At 40.2% G+C, this 25,105-nt stretch overlaps 1 protein-coding gene across 1 annotated transcript in view; it reads right to left on the bottom strand.

The window, feature by feature from the left end:
* Positions 1 to 1,998: 1,998 nt before the first annotated feature.
* Positions 1,999 to 25,105, bottom strand: part of celf6 (CUGBP Elav-like family member 6) — a 135,749-nt gene continuing 112,642 nt past the window's right edge. Inside the window, exons 9-13 of the mRNA XM_062388759.1 lie at positions 24,715 to 24,777; positions 24,062 to 24,142; positions 20,370 to 20,513; positions 15,172 to 15,321; positions 1,999 to 9,338 (exon numbers count right to left, since the gene is read on the bottom strand). Coding sequence (XP_062244743.1) covers positions 15,194 to 15,321; positions 20,370 to 20,513; positions 24,062 to 24,142; positions 24,715 to 24,777 — 416 coding nt within the window. The 3' untranslated portion in view covers positions 1,999 to 9,338; positions 15,172 to 15,193. The remainder of the gene's footprint in view (positions 9,339 to 15,171; positions 15,322 to 20,369; positions 20,514 to 24,061; positions 24,143 to 24,714; positions 24,778 to 25,105) is intronic.

The following is a 25,105-nucleotide window of genomic DNA, read 5'->3' as shown; positions in this document are numbered from 1 at the left end:
AAGTTGCAAAAGAATTAGGAAGAAATTATTCACTTCATCATAAACCCATTAAATTGGCATTTTTTATTAAATATTCCATTTGATTAATAGATGTAAATATTGGAAACCATTGAAAGTGATTGTTTTTTGTTACTTAACATAATGTTTTAATATTTCAAAATTTAGACCATTAAATATGTAGTGACAAAGGAGAAGTGCTTTAAGACAAGAAATAAAAAACATTGATACAGCCAGTTCACACACTGCCCTTCCAACAGGTGCATGTGTTGGTGTGAATGATGTGATGCTGAAAGACTTGAAGACACTAGTAGTGTTGAGGCTTTTTTTTTTCCTTTTGTCTTTTCCCATGTGTGTCTGTGTGTCAGATGCAGTATTTGAATTATCCAGCCACCCCATCCAAATCAGAACCACCACTGAAGTAAATACACAGAAGAAACACTGCAGCCAGACATGGAGAGGGTAGTGTTTGTCAAATTTACACTGAAGATTTAGAGGGTTACAAGACTGAGAGAAGCGAGAAAACCGATTTTTCCTCACCCACATTTAAGAGAGAACAGGAGCCAGAATTGAGGATAAACCCTTAAAGAAACATGTTTGGAACAATCTGACCTTTTTTTCCCTGACAAGTCAAACAAGGATAAAGACAACTAAATGTAATAACTTTCCTCTATCCAATCCATACTTCATGATTATCCCTCACTCCAAAACATTGGAAAAATGGAACTGTCAAAAGAGTCTTGTTGTTCCATTTTCTTTCTCCTGGCCCCCCCTCCTGGAGACAAACAAACAAACCCCTGTTAGCACATTTCATCAGCTTTAGGGGTTACAGAACAGATTGAGTATCGACAACGCTGGCTGTCGAGGCTTACGGCTCAAAGGCAACAGTAGAGGAAAATCTCAGGGGTAGGAGATGCAATCGAAAGGACCAAAATAATTCAGCAGGACTCACTCGAGGAACAATCCAGTTTGTCATGTGGAATCATGGAGTGTCTGCCGTGCAATGAGAAAGGCTCCCCGGAGACCCTGCACGGGAGTCAACATGTGAATAGCCAAGAGTTAGTGCCCCAACTGGCCACTCTTTCTCTTTTTATCACCTGCAAATTTAGCAACCATAAATCTGTTTCCACACCAATTCTGCAACACAGATGTACCGGAGAGGCCCATAAACAAGAAATGATGTTTGGTGTCTTGGGGAGGTTTTGTCATTGATGGTCTCGGGGGTGTCATGCACTATTCTCGGAACAATTACTGCCAGCGAGTTTTGATGTGTTCCTTCTGCTGTGATGGGCAGTTGCAGTTACTGGGGATTGTTGTTGCTGAGTTGATTTGCAACGAAAAAAGGTAAATTATTTCTAATATTGTACCAAGGCGGCTTGGGTTAGTTGCGGACTTGTTAATATTGTACGGACTTGTAGTCTTTAAGGGCATCTGGTTACTGTCGAGGGTTAACAAGGGAGGGGGATTCTCCGGGGGCCATTAAAAAAAGACACTGACCACAGGCTTCAATGTGACCTGACCCTTCTTACCGTAACGTCTCTGTCAATAAAACGCAGCGTGAGGAAAACCTCTGATTAATCGATTGACGTCCTGCTTCTTATTCACAGATGATAACTAGCAGCACCCATTGCACCTGATTTTGTTTCCACTGTAACACCTCCGCAAGACATGAGCTGAATATTCATTTCCCTTTAATCAATTCACAATTTATTCCCCTCCCTCTTCCAATCTCCCTCCATTTATTATGCATTATTCGCCCTTTTTAAACGATTTTCTACTAACCGTCTCATCTAATTTGGTATTCGGATATGGTTAGCGCTGTTAGCTCAATTAATACAATGACAAGTCCTAAATGCATTCTCTCCACAAACCGAGTGACAGAGGACACTGAACATTTCACATCTTTGCAAACAGGGTCATGCGTGCACACCAAAGATAGACCCAAACCTTTTGGATGTATTTAATGAGGACAGATAAAAAAAAGACAAAGCAGGCTCAATCTTCTACAGGACTGTGCTTTATTTTAGTCTAAGCAGAATATAATGAACTAGAGAACTACAGAGTTCAGGAGCACTAAAGGAGATATCACTCCGGATCAGGGAAACAGACCCGAACCAACGCTAATTCAAATTACATCTCTGTTTCAGATAAAAAGAAAACAGAAACCCAGTTTGTTTAATTCAAAGATATGATTATTCCGTACCTTGTGAACATGAATACCTAAATATCATATGATGAATGGATTGTGCATGAGAACAAATGAAGAGGATGATAAAGTGAAGCTGGGAATGTAATGATTCATGATACAAAGATCATGGATGCAAAATTACTTATGGCTAAATGTGAATTCTTTAAAGGCTCTCATTGAATGCTTGATTGGAGCAAACTACTCAGTTGGCTGAGTTTGTTTACATTTTGGTCCTTATAACCAATGAAAAATGGAGGTGCATAACCACATCCTTATTCATGTCAAAATGGGTTTGAGGCAAAACTGACTGTAGTGAGGTGTTTTTTGTCTTTGCAACAGATTTTTGACTTTTGAAGATAGAGCATTTGGCATCCCCATAATACAGTGTGTCCGACCACTGTTCACAGGTAGTACTGTCAAAGAGAACAGGCTGGGTTTAAGGCAGAATTCCCTCCTCAGATTAACAAAATCAACCTGACTGGAGCAAAACAAAGTGGCGCTGTCACTGTCGGTACAATGTCTTCAGTGGATGAAGTCACATTAGATAATAACAAACTGAGAAAGAAACCATAGAACTAAAACCGAGATATGTCAATGATTACCACCAGCCCTTCAAAAGAAATAAATCAGTAAAAAAATAAAAGAAAAGCAGTTACATTAAGAGAGGTTCATTACAGGAATCCATTCATGGCTTGAAGACATGAAATATGACAAGCATAGGTCTACCAACCTGGCTGAAAAAGTTATTTTCAAGTTTGTTTTTTTTCATCATTTTTTTTATATTTATCTCAAAACAATAAAAGGCCTCAGATGAGATTATTTTTTAACATGCAATGCTGATTCATTTGAACACAGTTGTGCAATGGACTCTTTTTCTCGGAATCCACATGACCAGTACCATCAACCATTCTTTTACAGTGCAGATTGTTAATTCTTGTATTGATTTTAAGATCTTTCTGTGGCAAAATCCCTCTGAACTTTCTCCTTCTCTAGGGATGTCAGACATAGATTGTGCAACCCCCCCAAAAAACTAAAAGATCAAAGCATATTCGAATAAACCTCATGACAATGGGCCTTTCCCAGCTTCAGCCGATAATAACAAAATAAAAGAGAAACTGAAGAACAATTTACCAACATGAGTATAAAATCCCATTTTTGAACATCAGTGCTTCACTGTACAAGAAATAAAATCACTTTATCTTCTTTTTGATAAATTATTTCATAGGTTAATTTTCTTATATTAACTATTATTTTAACTTTTTTTTAAATGTTTGAACATGATCTATTTTACGGCCTATAAAGAAGGTTGAACAGAATTGAAAAATAAGCTATATTGTATGTACAGAAGTAACTGTATGGTCAGAAGAGCAGTGGCAGATTGGGTCAAGCAAGCAGGGGGTTGTTGTAAATGAAACTTTTCTTTTTTTTTTACCCCAAAAAATGGTTTATTTACATGTTGAACAAAGTGTTACCTGGAGTTTAATTTTGTAAAATGATCTTCTTTAAAGCCTTAAAGCCAAAATATTCACTCCCAAAGAATTTGCAAAAGTGTGGTGTTTTTTTCTTCTTTTTCCTTGTTATGTTTTTTTCTTTTGCTGCACTGTTGAGCAGTAAGCATGCAGATGGATGAACTCTACTGTCACTGTCATATCTGTTCATCAGCCCCAATTGGACTAATCCAATTACAGCACAGGCGATCCTTCTTCTGTCAGAAAAATCAAGACATGTCGGCGTACACAGAATCTTAATTAACTGATCACTTTGGGGGCCGTGGCTTAGGTTTGACACTAAGTCAAATGCTGTCTAAGCCATGGTCTGACACTTAGGGTTGTAGGATGCATGTTCACAGCCCAAACTTAAGGGGCTTAAAAGGACTAAAACTCTCCCTGCACTGCTGTGGATACATTATATAGTGACATCATTGTCCCACAGAGTTGGGCTTCTCAACACAAGCTGCTATACAACCGCCTTCTGTTTTTGTATTTTATAGGCTATTTACATTAAGGAATAAAAAAAGTATTTGTCTACATCACTCTCAGCCACATTCTTAAATTTCACGCCTCCAGGGATTTACTGCATTTTTTAGATGGACGATGGCATTTTTTTGTTTCTTTCATTGTTAATGTGTTTGTTTGTTAGTCTTGGAATTGGATGACGATACTGTAAATCTAAAGCAGGGGATTCGTCAGCCCTTCGGTTGGCTCAGCACTCCCTGCGACTGAATGCCATCTCACCGCTTCTGCTGACCATGTTAGTGATTCAGCTCAACGTCCCTTAGAATCCGGGGTAACGCAAGGCTCTGAACCTCTCCACTAATCGTGACATCATGGAGCCTGATGCCCTGAGTATTGGGAATGATTATGTGGAGTTTCAGTTTAGCACACAGCACCCCAACCACCCAGTGCCTATTTCCACCTCCACCTTTTTCCATACAAAATCCCTACAGCGAAACCTTTTTTTTGCGCTTAAGTGTGATGAAGGAAAAGCTCTCTCCCAAAGCAGCTATTAAATGAGGCATTCATTTCTTCCCTCCTGTCCAACAGGTTCCTTTAATTATCTCTCCACTTTCAGTCAATTACATTTCACTACCTTTCCTTGACAATCACTGCTATTTTAGGGTGAGTGTTATGCACCAAGGGGGTTAGAGATTCGTAGACATGCTCTAGTGGTTCTACCCTTGGCTGGGCCTTTTCCTCTCGAGGACGTATCTTTTAAGCAACTTATACCCATAGTATACCCATATCCTTATACTCTGTATAGACCAGACAATTTTTTATTTAATGATACAAGGTCAGGGTTAGTAGGAGTAGGAGATGGATCAGTTGCAGAGTAGCAAATGGTTGGAATGATTATTGAATAAGAACTCTCTGTGCCTCTGTATATCTTCCACTGTGTACAGGCATATTCTCACAGTTAATTAGATTCATATTAATTTCCTTCAGGTAAAATGCCAAGTTACATTTTTCTCGTTGTAAATTTGAGGGCAAATGCCAAATAGCAGTTTGGCAACAGCTTGGTGAGTTCCTGCTGGGCTGACAGTTGTCATTGCTCTTAGAGGTGACACCGCCTGGACTAGAAACCAGACCAGACTGGAGCAGGATAGGCAGAAACTTGATAAAGGAGGGAACAGGAAGATCTTAAACCTTCTTTTTTTCCCCTTGTTTTGTTACTTCTGCAGCCTATTTCACTGTTATATTTTTTTTAAATATGTGTCACCTCAATAACATCATCCCTGGGGTGTAAAAGTAATAAGAGCACCCTTGTCAATAGGGTTGAAATGCTGATTTCACATCGCCTGATTTAGCCCTGGCATAGGAAAGATGCTACATGAAAACTGCACTGTTATCCAAGCAGACAGCAGGACGGGCTTGGCTGGATTTTGGCTCACTGGGAACTCAACCTGCCATTAGCAGTGGGAACTAGTACAGCTTGTGGTATAGATTTGCCATTGAATCATTGGGCTTCACATGAATAATGACCACAAACATCCTGCAGAACATGGCTTTGTTTTGATATAATTCACATTAATTCATGAAGCTTCCTGCATCGTAAGTCGTATTGAGGGCTGAGGAAGAAGGGCTGGGATTTACCTTACATGTACTTACATGTACGATATTCTTTTTTAAAGCTAGCATTTTGATGGGCATTATTTTCATCCTGAAGAACCACTGTGCTTCAAAATGATGCTTCGCAGGTGTCCCGGTAGGGGCAAGAGAAAGAAGGAAGAGGAGAGCAAGTTATTTTGTAAACATGGCAGCCTCGCTGGCGACTGTTGAGACACAATTATGAGCCGAAAGAGAAAGCACAATAACACAGGCCTCAGAGCAGCCGCTTCCACAGAATTGAGGATTTCCAGTTAAAGAGAAAGTTGTTTTGCCCTAATTTATGTTGGGGCCAAAGAAACAAATTAAATTTTTATACATGTTGCCACCTTTCTCTTCTAATTTCTAGTAAAGTAAATCTACTGATAATATCAGCACCTTGCTATGATATGTAAAGTTGTATCCCACATCCTCCTTTTCGGGTAAATTTTGCAGTGTAATTGGTGCCAGGTCAGTTGTCAGCAGCCTTGCCAGCGAGTAGGCACAAACATAATTCTCTCTAATCTTCCTTCTGTCATCCATGTGCATGCAGGAGACCATTTCTCCCCCGTCATTTGGTCCAAGTGATTATCCCGGTGATTTTTCACTTGGTTGCTGCTAATGTATAGAGGTTGGTGATTATAGTGTGATTAGAAGGAAAGGTGAAATAGCATGCCTAATCTGGTGCACAAGCTAATTGAAGGGTAGTGAGCGACGACATTAGCCAGGTCCGGAAAATGCTGTTTCGAGGTGTGAGCCTGCTGAAAGTTGGGCTGAGATCTGAAAAGGCATGGCTGATCTTAGGTCGGGGGAGAGAGGGGGGCACATGGAGTGGGTCCAAATCAAGACCTTCTGCTCATTTAATCCATTAAGACCTAAGGTGCAAAGTAGAAAAGCACCCTAAAGCCTAATGGTTTCCTAAAAAGCAGACAAAAATGTTAATTATCTCAGCCTCTGAAGGAAATGAGAGACATGAAAAACAGTATTTGCTAGTTTAAACTTTTGGCTTTCATTTGAGAAGATTTAAATTTAGCCATTTCCAATAATCTTTGTGAAAACATGTCTCTTATTTATTGAGCCTTCGTCAGCGGGTTAGGAGAAGGATCATATATTAATTGTCTGGCTCTGAAGGAAATGACACACAAACGGTCCATCTGGTCTAAAAGGTAAATACATGTATCTGGTCTTAATGGGTGGAAGAGTCTGGAATATGAGAGCAAGAGGGAACGCAAGACATGTTTCTAGGAATGAAACACAAGGTACCCAACCGAAGCCTCTAACTTTATCGATTAAGTCACTGGGAATCAACCTCCAAGCACCAGTTTAGAGGATCTCAATGTGGTTGTTGACTTACTTTCTTCACCTCCCTCCTGGCCTCTCAACGCCCAGTGGTCAGTGCTCAAAGGACTGGTGTCGGGATGTGAACAGGTGTTCGATGGAGAAAATTGGGATGTGTTAAACAGCATCGCTCCTCCCTCTAGCCTCATTTCAAACATATTGATCTGCTTTAAGAGAAAGTTCCTGCATCCAGAGCTTTGGAACAGTCTAAATAAAGGCTTCAGGACTCTAAATCAAGACATGACATTGCTGGAGAGCTTTATTTCTCTCCTGCCTGGCATCAGTGTCAGAGAGGCTAGAGGCGAGCAGAGTGATGGTGAAGAACGACGGTTAGATCTAATCTAGATGTAGTCCGTATACTTTTTTTTTTCTTTTGTAAGTTATGTATGAGTAAAGCCATTGAGGGAACAAAGTGGAATTTACATTATATTTGACAGAGCTAAATGAACTGTAAAAGCCTGCATTCCTTTGCCATCAATACAGTAAATTGAGTTTGTCCTCAGAGAAATGTTTGTTTGGATCTGTCAAAGACACAAGGTTGAGTTTTTTCTCAGTCTGGGGTTCTGTAGCAGCTCCAGTGGACACACATATCCTTGACATGTCACTTATGTAATCCTGGTTGTTTACAGTAGGTGTATGCTATTTATTCCAATGCCATAAGGGCCAATTCATTTGAATACTGGAGCTCATTCTGCTGGCAGTTTCAGTAGCTGTCGCCTCCTTCCTCAACCTTCTTATCGCTCCCCTCATGACTATCCATCTGTCTTAATAGAACCATCTCCTTTTAACATTCTGTGGCTTCATAATTCACACTTCATGTTGCAGTACAAAAGGTCAAGAAAAAAAACAAAAAACAACAAAAGTCACCCCATGTCCATTTTGCTTGGTCTTTACAGTGGATTGTCGCTTGAACACAAAGGCCAGTGAGAAGCCTGAAACGTCTGCACCCTGTCCAACACAGACATAAGTTCACTCTTTTTTTTCTTTTTCTCTTGTCATTCTTTTTTTCTTCTTCCGGAACAGTCTGTTCATAGCTGTCAGAGAGTGCAGTGACTTGTACATCATGATGAGCGAGATATCCAGTGGCTGAAACCTTAACATCCAAGAGATAGACTCGTTGCCTACGTGGGGCGGGGGGGCAGATGAATGTTTCCTTCTTTCCCCCTCCGTTTACCTTCCTTTTCATTACAACTTCAAGTATTTTTTCAAACAACAGCAAAAGTTAGCAAATCTTCATTTTTTTCTAGTCTACATTACTATTCTACAACCTGGTGCTAAATCAGCACCCAGAGCAAAAGATCAGCCCCTATACTACGTTTCCATGTCTTTTTTTATACATTATTTCCATTTTCTTTTTATCCATACTTACAGTAGGCCACTGGATATTGATTTAATGGTTGTTTTTTTTACTACGAGTAAGTTGTAATACTTGCAGCTACAAGGTATGAGTTTTTAAATATATATTTATATATTTATATATTTATATTCTTTTAAAAAGCATTTAGTCCTTTGGTCCCTATTTCCTAAGGAATGATGCATGTAAATTATCCTGGATTCTCCTCTTTTTCTTCATCTTCTTCTTCATCTTCTTCTTCTTCTTCTTCTTCTTCTTCTTCTTCTTCTTCTTTTCTTTTTCAATCCAGAGCTTGCCCTGTCACAGAGCACAACACCTGTGTAGGCACAAAAACCAAAATGGCAGCAGGCTGGTGTGTGTAGGTTTGTGTGTACGTTTGTGTGTGTGTTTGCTTCAGTACTTGAATTGGCATTTGCACGTATTTATACATGTACAAAGTAGATTTTTTTTTGTCATTTTTCATTTTTTTCAGCTGTATAGTATCTTTAGATGTGTATGTTTGGTTTGTTATCTGTACTCATGTGTGTTTATCTATATCCTCTGTCAGTATGCATGCTTTGAGCATAATGAGTCTATAAAGGTATTTTTTCCCCATCATGTCTAAAAAACAGCAGCAAAAAGTTGGTCTCTGCAAAAAATCTTCTTCCACAGACGCCAAAGCAAAACAGGGAAAAAGGAGGCATTTGCGAAAAAAGAAAAAAGTTAAATAAAAAAAGAGAAAAAAAATACAACTCTGGGATCCTTCTCTCGGTCACCCAATCTTTCAGTGGGTTTTCCAGCAGGATCAAGGGACCACCCTTCCTTCATGATATGTAGCAGAGCAAGAAGTCTTTGTACTTTTTACTGCACTTGTGGAAATAAGGTGTTGTGGCCCTTCATCCTGTGACATGGAAAGAGAGAGAGAGGTAAAGGGAGAGAAAAGAGAGAGAGAGGGGGAGAATAAAGAGAGTGGATTCAGAGAGGCTGTGGCAAACATGCTTGGGGTTGCTGGCTCCTGGTTATCACACAGACTGACAGGCACAGTTAACAGCATGAGAAACAGACGGAGAGGAGTTGGGAGAAAAAAAGAGGAGTATGTCAATCAAAACCAGAAATAAGTGGGCAAGAGGTGGGGTGGGAGATTTGTGTTTTAACCATATGGAACAGACATCTACACAGTGACATCACTAATCCAACGAAGGCCTAATTTAGACTGACTCCATCTTCCTGCATGAGAAAAAAGAAATGTTGCCTGAGATGTTGCTATCATTCATCTTATTGGTAATTCATCTCAAAACAAAAAAAGAACAAGGAAACAGGACAAGGGCATGTGGAAAAGTTAAAAGTGATTAAAGTGAAGAACTGATGATAATCAAATAGAAAAAAAACATTTCAAGAAATGGTCTGAGTATAAGATCCAATGAAAAACCCAACCTATCTCCCCTTGTGTTGTGCTGACCTGATATGCTGCACCGTTACTTAATGCGTCTGTGCTGCTGAAATCACAGCAAATCACTCTGTGGAAGAGAACATGAAAGGCTCCGACTTTGTTACAGGAACACTCGCCCTGATGCTCTTTGTTCTACCTTCCATCTTTGTAAATGAGCTTGTGACCATTTCCTAATAGATCTGCCTTTTCAGATGTGGGGAGCACGCTGATTCTAACTTTTTCCCCCCAAATTTGTGCCAAAGTGAGCCTGGTCATTACAAGGCATGACGCAATAAGAGTCGCTATCACAAATTCCCTCTTTTATAAGCCACTCTCGACGCTGGCTGTTCATCTACTGCAGAGCTAAATAATCACACAGTGGCTTTAAAATAGATATTTCTTCACCCTATGAAGTAAACAGCTTTTTTGTAAACATCACAACTACTTCACCCTGCAACTTTGTCAGATAGTAAAGAATTTATTTTTCCACAAGATTTTTGTTCCAGCGTCGTGCCCTGCGCATCCCACCACAACACCACCATCTTAGATGGCTCCATTAAAGACACCTGGCAGTTAAGAGGCAAGATTGATGCCAGAAAGACCCATTCCCCCTCGGCTTGCCTCGCTCGACACCCCCCTTAGCTCCTTGAATAGAGTTTGGGAGGGGAGAGTTACCTGCAGGGCTTCAGAAAGAATAGAAGAAAAAAAGAGTTAGATGAAAACAACTAACTCTTATCAGGCTTTTGGCCTGGAGGGAGAGAAACAAACCTTTTTCCCTCCGAATCCATTGGCTCCTTTTTGGGTTTTTTTACAGATAGAATAACAATTATCTGTAATGCAAAAGGCCAATGTATAACAGCTAATTTATCTTGGCGACATAATCCTACTAAAAAAAGACTGAGAAGAATATGCAGTGGCAAACACTCATCCCAGGTACTTTGCTCTTTTTTTTTACACCCTGCTTATACACACCTATGTGTACAGTAAGTGTGGCTGTGTGGTGGACGGATTTTAGCCATGTGGGTCTACAGCACTGCCTGCAGCTCTGCTATCATAGTGTAATTGGTTTGCACCCTCATAAATAAATAAATGGGAAGTGATTCTCATGTTAGGCAAACAAAACAATCTTGCAAAAGTGCTCCCTGTGCAGATAGAGGAGTTTAGTGTCAACATTTGCCTGTGCTCTCTGCGTGAACAGTGGAGATTTAATTGGCCACACAAACATAGGGTCATGTTGGCCACCTCAACTAAACAGCTGTCCATTGGATTTGGGGGGGGGGGGGGGGGGGGACGACGACGACGACAATTCCTCTGACTTTAATAAATAAAAAAATAAAATCATAGTTTATTTGGGAAAAACACTTGATGTGAATATGAAGGAAATAGAGAGATTTAGAAAAAACAGTACATCCATACACATGAACCCCACAGGAAAAAGTAAAACGTCACAAGGGCACACGGTACGATAGCACAAAGGGTTAAAGGCCACTTCCAGTTATGATCAACCAACCAGTTATAGCAGCACGTGAGTTACATTATGTACAACAGGTACCAGCCAAGAAAGGCATCAGTTTACTGCACTCCACAAACTGCCAATTTACAATATACAGTATATATAAATATATATATATATATGAAAGGAGGGCAGAGTATAAAGAGATAGAGTTTAGAGATATCAATCAACGCCACGTCATGCAACGCAGTCACAGTCCCACCACATGACGTCATCCAAAAGAAAATGACACCATGGGTTCAACTTACAGCTGTGGGAACTTGGCCCCATGACAGGTGTAGGGGAGGAGTGTGGCTTTATAGCGGAGAAAGGCCACGTCACACTGTGATTGGCCGTTTCAGGTTGCCAGGTTGGTGGGGGTGCAAAAGAAGGAAAGAAACAGTGGGATTTTCTCCTTTCCTCTGGTTCAGAATTCAAAGCACCCCTCCCTATTTGTTCCACACTCTCACTTATTCTGCCTGACAAATCAAATGAGGTTATTATGGTCATTACTAAAAAAACGTCAAGAAAAAACGAATTGACAAGTAAAACAGAAATAAGAGAACAAAGAATCTTCAACACAGCACGAAGAAAGAGGCCTGTGCCTCAGTGAGGTGGTGGAATATTTTCAGGCTGACAAATGTGCAGGTTAAAAGGTTGAATTGATGTTATTTTAAATATATATTCACAAAGATAACCCTTAAGGCAGAAATGCATATTTCAGGAACTTGTCCTGTCTAGAGTAATTGGATTTGCCTTGCATTGTTTGCTATGAGGGTGGCCGTACAGTGAGTGCTTCAGCTTTTTGCATTAAGTTTATCTTTAAGACACAGAACGCAATTTCAGAGTAGCAGGGCTCCTGAGACCAGCAGAGGAGAGTGCTGTCTGATGGTGTTTTTAATTCAACTTCAAAGTGAAATTGTCAGTATTAGAGTGAAAAAGGGTCCTGTGAAGTTATCTACATGTTGAAGTTTCTTACCTGAGGAACACACACACATGCAGACACACACACACAGACACACAATCCTCATTCCTGTTTCATCAAAGTTTACAATGTAGTAGAAAGAAGAAAAATAAGCTTACACTTGAACTTTACGTATTTCATTCAGCTGCCCAGGATGTTCAAAGCACTTTCTGCCACAAATGCAAGGCAATAAACGAAAAGAGAAAAAAAAAATCTTTAAAGTTGAGTGGTCAAGTCTTTGAAATACTCTTCCTTCCCTCCTGATTTCGAGGAATCTACAAAACCTAAAGCTGGGATATAGATTCGGCTTCAGAAGCGCCCGCCGGTATCATATTCTTTTCATGAGATTGCTCCTGGTTTTGGTCTATTGGTTTTCTTTAACTCAACAACAGAAATGTGTACTAACACAGGAAAAAACTGAGATGAATTGATCCGGACTGGGGACAAAGGAAGATGGAAACACCCACATACGCACCAACGCGCACCAACACGCACACACACACACACACACACACACACCTCCTGATAGGGACAGAATGTTATTTTCAGAAATGTGTGGATACGCTGAGACATTCTGAGTACATCTCAATGACTGTCCTGTCATTCACGACTGCTGCAGGATATTTTCCATTTGTCCCTCATTGATGTGCATCTTCTCCGGGTGTCTGCTTTGAAAGCTTCTCTTCAATTAGCAGGACAGAGCTCTATTCAAAAGCTATCAGGCGAGGGGATAAAGGCTGCATCTATCATTTATACTCCACACTACCTTCCATTAAATGCCATCTTGTGGCTTTTAAAGAGTCAACTCTAAAACAAACAAATGGTATTATGATGCTTTTATTTATAGAGAAATATAATCCAGGATTATGTTATTGTAATGAAAAGTTGTCTAGCCAATTGGGCGAAGAGAGAATGTGTCTATATTATGTTTTGCGCTGGCAGCTGCACTTTGTGACAGATGGGCGATGATTCTTTCAATCAAGGCTGACACTGTGAAATTAGTCTTTATTGAGGGATGGTGTGACTTTAGGTAAACCATCTTTTTATTATTTTTGCATCATAGCTCTGACTTTCTGCTGAATACTGACAGTGAATATACTTTTCATCAAAAGTAAAGGTAACCAAGCATTTGTTTGATCTCAATAAAAATAGCTCAATAGCTTATGGTTTAGTCATTAACATCAGTCCCATTAAAAATGTTAACAGCATGAATAAATAAGCTACATAAATAGACAATTAAGCTTGATTTCTATAGGTTATTTTTCAATACATTTGATTGTGAAATGTTCAGTATTAAATTGAGACCGTCTTCCTAGACATGGCATTAAATTAACATTATTATATAGTTTTTGAAACCTTGAAGCCTGACTCCTTTTTATCCACATTTTGTATTAAATGACCATGTCAGTATGTGTACTTACACATTAACTATTACACATATGTCTTGATTTTAATTGCATTGTACAAAGTACTGTGTACTGTTTGCTACAAGGTTATAGTTAATTAGAACAAGATGTTACGATGTTCTCATGGAAACACAAGAACAAATGTCAAACAAATGTCCTAATTAGAAAAGAAATGGTCAAGATATTTCTTTCCCGATTCTTTAATTCGAGAACATTTACAAACAAAGCAAAATTAACTGGACTATAATTGTTATAGTTGATGGCAGACGAGTGAAGCATCACTAGACCTAAGTATTGGAGCCAAAGTTATTATTTAGTGTTTACTTCTATTGAGGTTGCAGATATTTTTTTTATTATAACTTTCAGGTGAAGGAGGGGGGCAAGGAATGTGGTTTGTCTTTTCTTTTTTACCGTTCCTTTTTTGTGTCATATATAAGGTGGGGGTAGACCTCCAATATTTTGTGTTTACCATTGCGTTTTGCTTTAATTTTCCATATTACGGATCAGTTTTTGAATTCGTCACAGTAGGGGGCCTGCTTAGCATCATCTTTTTCTTTTCTCATGGACAGTAGTTGCTGCACCAAACGGCTCTTCCCGGGGTGCTGTTTTCCATCATTATACAGGCTGCTGCAGTTTACGAGGTGACTGAGTGCTTTCCATTAAGCATCTTTTTGTCTGTTTGTCTGTGAGCCCAGCATTTTCTTTCAAACCTCCTGCATTGACTTGTCAGGCTCGTCTCTACTCTTGTAAAAAGTCTAGATGCTATAAACCTGCTCTGTGTTATCTTGGATCCCCTCCATGAATTTTCCTATAAGCTCATGCTGATACGTTCCCTGGATTGTGCTAAGCAGCTGACAGAACTTTAATGCTGAGCTATTATTCGGGGGGGAAATGATGGCTAACTGCTTTTTATGTATTTGTAGCTCAACAACTTGCATCGATTGTTGACGACAGCATCGGTAGAAGGGTAATCATGCACAGCTGGGTATTGATGATGTCATCAGGCGGCAGTGGAGTATCCTGCAGGTACAAATTAGATTTCTCTCCCCAGAAGAAAGGGGAAAAACTATTGACAAACCTGCATTGTCGTTGATTTCACAGAGAATATTTCAAGGATCTAGATGAAAAAATCCAGCGTGTTTAGGTGACTGACATGTACGATTGTTTGCATTTTGGTGCCTATACCAATACAAATCTAAATGTAGTGAATTTAAATGTGGTTTCAAGAGGGGTGTTTGCTCTACCCACACTGTAAAAACTCCTTGTTTGTGAATCAAATGTAAATCGAACCTCGAGTCTTTGCTCTTTCACATTCACATCTACTGTAGCAACAAGACTTTGTTAAGCCAGTAGCCAAGTAAATCAATTTGACAGTTTAATTTTTAACACTTATTGGATGACGTGACAATTCCTGTTGTGTTATGGCACTGGCTGTTACTGTACCTGGGTATGGACAGCAGGCGAGTCAATAAGGTCGGTTGGCATCCTTTGGCCGCTTTAGCTGCACCTTCAGCCTCTTCATGCCTATCTGAAACCCGTTCATGGCCTGGATTGCGGCTTGAGCACTGGATGGATTATCAAAACTCACAAAGCCTGAGACAAGAACGCAAAATTGCGAAGAGAGAGCGAGAGGTGGGCGCATGGAAAAATGGAAAAAAGGAACGGCACATAAAGGGAGAAGAATGTAGAGAGATGAGAAAGAAACATGAAGAGAAATGGAGGACAGAGATGGGTATAAAAAACATCAATGAGAAATGAGGAAAGAAGAGGGAAGAAGAAGAAGACCCTTTTTAACTCTCAACAATGATACAACAATAGGTCTTTGTTTTCTCTTTTCTTCAGATTAATTGAAAATATCTGAATTAAAACGATTACAGGAAATACAACAATGGTTAATAACACAGATATTAAAAGAAAAGAGGAGCTATTAGAATTCCAACTTGAACGGAGAACAAAAAGAAGAAAAACACGAAAAAGGTGTTAAAAGATTAGAGGGAAAAAGGGAGTCTCATGTTGTGTGTGAATTTGTGAAGGAAATCAGAGTCTGTAAATGTTACCCGGCTGCTGAAAGAGTGGCAGGTCTGTGTGTGTGGGTCTGAATGTGTAATTCCATGTGCGTGTGTCTGACTGAGCGTGTATCTGAGTAAAGGGCACGGGGGTCGTGACAAGATGCTAGGAGCAAGATGTGTAGGACGGAGGTGCCTGCTGCTCTGAGTTATCACCTGGGTGTCGGGGCCGAATGAGCCCACAGCTTTCCACGCCAGGACTCCTTGCCTGCTCTTATCAGACACCTCAGTGATTGACGGCCCAAATTTTCCGCCTGCCAGCTGATTTGATCACACCGCTATGGGTCCAATTTAATTTGGGGGGAGAGGGCAGGCTTTGTCAGAGCGGGTGAGATAAGGCAGCTTCTTTTACAAACCCTTTAAACAAACTGAGCAGGGAAGGGCCTGTCAGTTGGCAGTGATCCCCCCCCCCCCCCCCCCCCCATCTCCCAATCTTACAAACATGCACACACGCTCGCACTATCCCTGGCTTTAATGAATCTCCATACCTCACATTTACATCCACATGCCAAGACGGTGATAGGAAGCCTGGGGTCAAGGCACAGGAGAAGAGGAGAGGACGCAGGAGAACGCGCTGCAAACTTTAAGCACTCAAATCCGTGTGTACAGCAATAAAAGCAGAATGGGATTTTGGAGCAGGTCTCCTCTTTCGGCTGTTTTTCTCGAGAGAAAGTAACCGGCTGATATTTCATGTCCTTGATGCAGCACAGACTTCTTGGAGCTGCACAACTCAATGCTCCAAACGCTACTAGTGTTTGAGGTATGGCTCTCACCGCAGCCATCCATATCAGCAGAACGTCTGTACACATTCTAATGTTATGCATTTTTAATAGAAAGTGGCAAACATTATTTGGGTGACAGTTGGGAAAATACAAGTTGAGGGCTGAGAAGTAAAGAATGATGCACTACATAAGTCTCACAATGCTGTGCAGAGAAAGAGCTATAATAAATGATTTTATGCACTAATGATGTCTAGTGCTATGAAAATTGTTTTCTGTTTTAATGCAGGGTGGCTGTTAAGTAGAGGTGAGGTTTTGGGAACAAAACAAGTAAATGTGATCCATTGAAGCTTCTTAGCAGTCAGAAACTCTCAAGTAGAGCTCTCAAAAGTAGAGTAGTGTTGCAAATGTTTAAAGGATGAATTAATTTTCACGCCTGCGACAGCTATAGTGGCCAGACACATTATGGTTTTGTTAGTTCATCAGTCCATACCACTCTTGTGAATATAATATCTAAAGAGCAACTTCAGGGATTTTCTGCAAATTTTGTAAAAACTTCCAGTCAAACTGCATAATTAAGTGATTAGATATTGGTGGTCAAAGGTCACGTCCACTGTGACCTCACGAACCACGTTGTTTTATGTCTTGTGAATGTGACATCTTAGAAACTTGCAAATCTGGATTGGGTGGTCAAAGGTAAAAAATGAAGGTCACTGTAAATGTTATCTTAAGGATGCATGGATAGAACCCTTCGAATTTGGCACAAATGTTCTCTTAAGACTCACTAATATCTGATTAGATTTGGCATTTTGAGCATGATCTTTTAAACATGATATTTCAAGTCTGCCTTTAGGTATATTTCTTCACATTTTGTCCAGTTTCCACTCGGACTCAAAGTTCAAATGACATGATTTCAGTGGTCAAAGGTCACAGCGACCTCATTAATGGTATGCCGACTGAAACTGCACTGGTAAGCAGAGGCTTATAACTGCGGGGCGAACAGACTTTATTATTATTCTACTATTATTTTATATATGAGAGTTATATGAGAGATACAATTGTATTTTCCTCTGTGGCTCTTAGACTTAAAAAGTATTAAATTCATTCCGAGGATGGTGGATCTTAATAAATGTATGAAACGTGCTGCTGAGACAAACCTTATCAGGCGACTTTGCCTGACTTTAAAGTCAGAAAAAGAAAAAAGGAAAAGAAAAACAACTATGGAAAAAAAGAACTGAAGAACAAAAGGTAAATCCTGCTTTCAGAAGCCCTTGAGGTAAATTGCATCACTCTGTGTGTTTTTTTCCCCACCGTATCTAAAAAGCAGAGGGTTTTTCTATTTTAGGTGTGTGTCTTTCTGTTCTCGACAGACCTTTTGAAATCCATTTCGAGCTAAATCCAACTAATTCCTTTTAACAAGGTGAGCTTTGATCACTTTTAAAAGTCAATATTGAGTGACTAAACGGGAGGATTAAGACTAATGTTGTTCCCATAGAGTCCCAGATTAAATTCACACATATAGCTCTTAAAGTGTGAATGGTGGATAATGTGAACTTTAAATTTCAATGAGTCAATAAAGCACAACACAGGCTCATACCACAGCCTGTTAATGTGTGTGCAGGATTTAATGCTTAAGATGAACACAGAGTTACATCACCTTTGTCCTACATTGGTTTAAAGCAGGTTTCTGTGTCACTTGTCATCCTAATTTATGATAAATTGGTTTTGGTTAAATATTTCAACAATCCCTAGATCATTATAGATCTCACCTGCACTATTTAATACCACACTCTTTCACATATTCGTATCAATTTATCACCTTAGAGAAAAAACCTAAACTAAACAGACATCTGTCTGAATTGACACTGATGCCTCCCTGCAGAGAATACTCCAAATCCTAGTCCAGATACACTTACTTTAGGAATACGCGTCAAGTGCTGCACCAGTGACCTTTTCATCATATTAGAATTTCTAAGCTTTTATGTAAACATTCACTGACTCATTCGAAAAGTGATGTCTGATTAACTCAAAATCCCCAAATCTACCTGTGCTGTAGAGGAATCAGGCTGCACATGCACAGCTGTCTCTGTGGAAACTAAAAAGAACCATTGTAGTGCGGTTAGCAAATTACTAAGCGGTATTTAATTTAAAATGATCAATTCTAGCTGAATATTTACCATACTGTAAGCTATTGTAGTTATTTAACTTTTAGAGGTACAAACTTGTGATAAGTGTTAATGGCACTATTAACATGTTGGACTTTGACTATTTGATATAATCCGAAGAAAAACATTATTTAATAAATTATCAATTTAATAAAAATATATGTTTTAATAGAGAGTAGAAAAGTTCTAATCTTTTTTTTCTTCTTGGAATACACATACCAGTGCTTTTGAAATGACCTCATTTTATAATTAGGTCTATATGTTGGTTTTCCCATGTAAAGCACTGACATGTTGTTCTAAGTATTTGCTTCACACGAGCGTGAGCAAGGCCAGGTTTTATACATTTCTTCAATAGACAGTTTATCAGCCTATCCATCCTTTTTTTATCAGCCCCTTTATATTATGTACATCAAGTTTATATACATACATGTCTAATACACCCACACCATTGAGTTTAGACCTGATGTCATGGTTCCATCAGGTCTAAACTCACACAGTTTTAAGATGACATGATCTAAGTTCTTAGAGGGATAATAACTTTTCCCCTTTAATGCGCAGCGTCATCTTACTAATTTGTTAATGTCTTACAAAGGAGCCCTGGGGCATCTGCCATAAAAAAAGGAGGGAGAAATTATAAAAAAAAACACACACACATAAAAGATTTGTGGGTTAATTTGATGTTTTTCAGCCAAGATCTTAATTACAAGCCATGGAAAATAAGCCAGTGAGACTGATGAGGTCGCCGCCCCTTTGTCCTTCCCCCTTGGTGACTGACGGATAGTGATAGTAAGAGGCATATGTTTATAAAGGAGCCGACAGAGGGAGAGAAAGTGAGAGACTGTCCTTAGAGGGACAGATATAGACAGAGAGAGAGAGACAAGGGAAGAGAAAGGCTCATAGACATGGCATGTTGAAGAGAAAGTGAAAGAAAGCCAATGCTGCATGGGACTCTCTGTCTCTCTCTCTATCTCTCAGTGGCTGTCTCCTGGGTGCTGCTGTCCAACTGAATCAACAGCAAGGCCCACACCAGTCTATTATTATCTCTTTAAGCTCATGGATTCCACCTGCACCGCCTCCACCCTGATGAACTGGTTTGCTGTGTGGGAGGCGAGAGAGGAGGAGGGGGAGATGGGATGCTGCTGGGTTGCCCAACTGGAGGATTGTTGGTGAGGGGGTGTCTGGGAAAATGCTTTCCTCTTGGGTATAAAGGCGGCTGGATAGGGGGAGATGGATACTGATTGTATTAGGAGTGGTGTGATGGAGAGGGTGATGAACAGATGTGTGGAGCAAGTGGCAATTGTGAAATGATCTGGGGTCAGTAGCCAGACGAGGGCCTCATTCATTGCAGAGCATCCATCCCCCCAACACCTTGCTCCCCGCTTCCCCTGCCGCCCCAGCCTCACCATCTTGTTAGATATGCCTGTGTGATAAAGCCAGGGAGCGTGTGTGCATGTCCCTCCTCACCCCCCCTGCTCAGTGGCATGTAACGGCCCCTTTAAAATGTTATTTGCAACTTGATTAGGATAGACACTGGGAATAAAAGCAAAAGCAAACACTAATTGCAGGAAAGCAACAAGAGGCATGAGATGATTGCCAAACACAGCCCCTGTGGGACTTTGTTCATTTAAACGATGTCTTAATTTCCTTTCTTTACTCCTTTTACTCTTCTTCAACGTCAATTTTCGACTCACCGAAACATTTGCTCTGATTGGTTGCTCGGTCCACGAACACTTTGGCGGAGATGACGTTGCCGAAAGGCAGGAACATTTGCATGAGCTCCGCATCTCCAAACTCCTGGGGCAGGTGATAAATGAACAGGTTGCAACCTTCTGGCCCTGGTGATGAGAGAAAGTCAACATAAACATGAGATGCCTATGAGCGAGCGAGATTGACCATAACAACAGTGGTGGACATGTTTTACTTAAGCATAACTCAATAAAGCAATCAAGACATAACCAAAGGAACATTGAAGCCATATGGCATTAATATTATTTTTTATAGATATTCAATTTGACTTTAGAGTACATACAGTATTCACACAGGCTGTTCGGTCAGCTCTTTTCATGGTTTCCATTCAAATCTCAGAGAACCTAATTTCACACAACAACTGAATAGTAGGTGACACCTTCCTAAATCTAATTATACAGTCAAATTTGACTATTTTCTTAGAATCCATTCTGCAATCGCTTTGGGCACATGTAAACAGCCACGGAGTAACAGAGACAGGAGAGATTAGAGCGAAAAACAGTGATAAAAACAGAGAACCACAGATTGAAAGAGAAACTTTGAGACGGATATACTGAGATAGAGAAAAACATACAGAGAAAGACATAGAGACGAGGAGGAAGAGGCAGAGAACGCATTAAGACATAAGCCAAGTGTTTGCCCCAATTACTCTGTGAAAGTAGGACTGTCTTCCAATCTCTCTCCATCCCTCCACACTCATCCACCCAGCTGCCACATATTGTACAGCCCAATCTGGAGAGAGGCAGGAATGAACTGGAGGGAGACGGAGACAGAAATGGAACCATGGACAGACAGGGAGAGAGATGTGATGGACTCGCGGACAGTGTGCGTGCAGCTGGCAGCCCGGCCAGCGTTCTCTCCTGTCTCATTGCTCAGGGTGATCGCGTGACGAGATGAGACCGGGGCTGGTGAGAAGGCTGATAAGACGGCTGCAGTGGTGGCTGGCTGTAGTGCTGCTATGCCTCAGAGAGATAGAGGATGCACATGCACACACAGGTTGAGACAGTGGTGCTATATATATGGTGATATATATATATATCATTTATTCTATTTATTTAAGGATGAATCTCAGCTCTGTCCTAAAATTATTTTACAGAGAGATGCATCTGTTAAATTCCATTAAGATATCTGTATATTTTGATTGTGTTGAAATTGTGTATCTAAAGCTGCATCCACTATAGGAAAGTGCAAAGATTCAAAGTGCAGAATGTACATGTTGACAATTTGATCTGGCTGCATCCATTATACAGACACACTGGTTGTATGGCTTGTTCACACAGCTTCGGGTGAGAATTAATTATGTTATGATTCACGTATGCAATATGTATACATGTTTCTATTTTAAAGCAGAGGCAATATTACAAATAAATGTCTGTTTACAGGTCACAGGCAGTGCTACTTATACTCAGCCTTGTAGGGCTCCAGAGGCAGCTGTGCACAGTCTGATAAATTACGTGAAATGATGTAACATGAGGTAACATCAGCAGCGGCATTGATGACTATTACTGCTAAAAATCTGTAGCCATGCAGTTAGAAACAAGTGAGCTTACCCGACGTCTGTACAACTACCATAACTCACCTGAATTAGGTTAGGGTTGCATTTGGGTGAAGCAGTTATCATATTTTGACAAAGTAGGTTATACGATATACTATCCACTGTGAATCTGAGTTGAAGTTGAAGTTGAACTTGAACTTGCTATTGTTCCCATACATCGTTAATGTCATATAACATATTGTTGTGACAGTTTCACTCACCACTGTGACAAAAAGAGTGTTTTGAACTTTAAAATTAAGAATGACATCAATAAAGCTTAAAACTACAGCTTAGTGTTCTTCTTTTCCACTTTTGCCCATCCTTCAAGCAACCACTGACCTTTGATGATGATTGATGGTCGAGATTTGTTGCCAAGTCATTTTGAGTGATCGCTTACAGCTTTAGAGCCATTTTCACTTCTATAAATGCGCAGGAATATATTGTCTGTAGCATATACTTATATACTTATTTTCTTTCTGTTGTGAAATATGTAAAGGCCTAATATAGTGGATGCATATCATAGTTAAGTATATGGTGATGCATTGCACCCACCTTTACACTCTCCATACATAGACCTTTTATTTTTAATAGGTAATTAATTTACTGTATTGATTAAAAGTTAAGGCACATAAACTTTATCCACAAGCACTTGACAGAACTGCATTACTCTGGCCATAATGTACACGGTATTGATGTTTATCGCTGTATCATACTGAAATGCTGCTGTGCTGCCTCCGATGCTCAGTTGAAATGAAAAGGACAAATATTGTCAGATAGTACAGTCAAGATTTGTCTTGATGAAATTATTCTTTAGAATTTGGGAGGATTTTCTTTGTTGATGAACACACACACAGTGGCTGATAGATTACATTGTTGAAATTGTCAGCTTTCAGAGGGAGGCTGAAGCTGAGGCTTGACTGTGCCTGTGTATTCAGGTGTAGGTGTCTCTTGTAAAATGGCAGAGCTGCACAGTGTGGCAGTGGACTGAGACAGACTGGGAGAGCTGCCAAAACTCAGAGGAGACCAGAACTCAGACAGGCCACAGGCTCAACTAAGAATAGCTGTGTGTATGTGTTTGTGCGCGTGTGCGTATGTGTCTGACTTTCTGTGTGTTTGCATGACCACGAATTCTATCATTTAACAGTGAACAATTAAAATGTTCCAAGTGAGCAGTGAGAGATGGATGCCGACATCTTAGGATAAGTTAAGTTGTTTCCGACATGAACTCTGGAGAATGTCAACTCTCAATTGGCTCTACACTTTTACACATGAACAATTCAGAGGAGACACTTCTCACTTTCTTTCTAGCATGACAACACAGTCGGTGCCTGTATGTAGAAGACACCTCTTTTTCATCCTAAAAATATTGGTATTCTTTCGGTTTTTGTCTTGTGCCCAATCATTGTATTCTTGAATGGGCTTATTCGGACATTCAGTTTTTACTGGAGGCTGGCAAGAAAACTCCAGAGAAAGTCTGGAACCTCTGACTTGACCATTTGTGTTCTCACATACAGCCCCTCTGGATCATGTAAGGAGATTATCTGGATTTGAATGCATGTCTGAAGGCAGCTTTAATGTAGCTAGACTATACTCACAACTTTTTCTCCAGGCCCGGTTGGAAACACTGAACTTCAGCGCTCCTATATCGAATATTCATGCAACTCTAAGCTGTCTTGTGAAATCATATAGATGAATAATTGAGACCGACAAATGGCGTCAAAAAGAGTGATTTACCATCACAGTATATCCTGTGCTTTATTACATCTGATGCTGTGGCATAAGAAGGAACACTAGACCAAGAATGGTAATAAATGATTATGCATGCAGCTAATTAATCTGATGAATATTTATAACCACTTAAACACATTGTAATGGACTGATTAAGCAGTCCAACGTTGCGAGTTAGAATTAGTGCAGTTTTTGAATAATGGAGTAACTTTCCATCTCACTGCTAATGTTCTTCTCTTTAAATGGGAAACCTTTTTCTCACATTTTCCCTAGCCAGCTTTTCCCCTCCCTCGCTAATTCAAAGCAGCGCAGCTACATTAGAATGGAACATGGCAATTATCACCTTTTATCTTGGGTGGGCGCGCTCGCTCTTACCTTCCCTCTGTTGCTGGGGAATGATGGTTGGTTGCTGAGGGAATGCTTGGCTGATTGGCGCATAGGCGGCAGGGTAGGCTGCTGTTACAAAGGGAGAACCAGAGTGGAATTTTTCATATCGTCATTTTCATATTTAACACAACAAAAGTTCAAGTCATTCCATAGTGTTCATTGGCGTCCTCTAGACACTGTATAAATAAAGTGCATTATGACTTAGAGCCCGGACTCATTTGTCTGGTGGATCACTGCACAAAGAGTACAGGGAAATGGAAGTGGAGTGCAGTTCAACTGGGCAGACATACAAAGAAAGACAGGGAGACTTAACACCATGTTAATATCAGCAGATATCAGGCACTATGCAGTGGTGTGAGCTGTGTATGTCATCTCTCATGTAGGAGGCTACGGCAGGTTCATACCCTTGTGAAGTACTTTTGGAATTAAGGCTTTTTGTGTGGGTGTATAATCAAGTCAACTGAAAATCCTTTTAAAATTCTAATGTAAAGTAGCCTAATCCGGGAGGAAATTGGCTAGTCGTCTGGCTATCTCTACCTGTCATAGTGTCTACTGATGTGACAAACAGAGCGGGAGAGGGTAGAGGGGAAGAGACAGATGGAGGGAGAGAGAAAGTGGAGGAGGTAGGAGAGACAGGTCACCTGCGTAGTGCTGGACACCAGCATAAGCCTGTTGGAGAGGGTCGGTCACAGTTGGACTCTGTGCTGCAGAGACAAGAAGAGAGACAGAAAGAAGGGGGTTAGAGACAGATACAGAGGTAAAGAAAGATATCGAAAGAAAGTTAAAGAGCCAGGGAGAATTTGGCTTATCTGCAGAGAATCATCAGGGCGTGAGACCACATAGAGAGCAGGAGAAACATGGCTTGTCATATCTCTCAGTTCTTCAAAATGCTTGTTTGCCCCAGATGTTTGCATCAAATATTAACAACATGCCAAACAAACCACTTTGTAGTTCATTACAATTGCAGCTGCCTGTGCATAATGCAGAATGTGGAATGCACGTCTGTCATTTCTTCAGGAATCGGTCCCAGAC

The sequence above is a fragment of the Platichthys flesus genome, chromosome 1, assembly GCF_949316205.1.
Source record: "Platichthys flesus chromosome 1, fPlaFle2.1, whole genome shotgun sequence".
Classification (NCBI taxonomy): domain Eukaryota; kingdom Metazoa; phylum Chordata; class Actinopteri; order Pleuronectiformes; family Pleuronectidae; genus Platichthys; species Platichthys flesus.
Note: the sequence above shows the minus strand (reverse complement) of the source record. Positions and strands in the feature narration are given on the sequence as shown.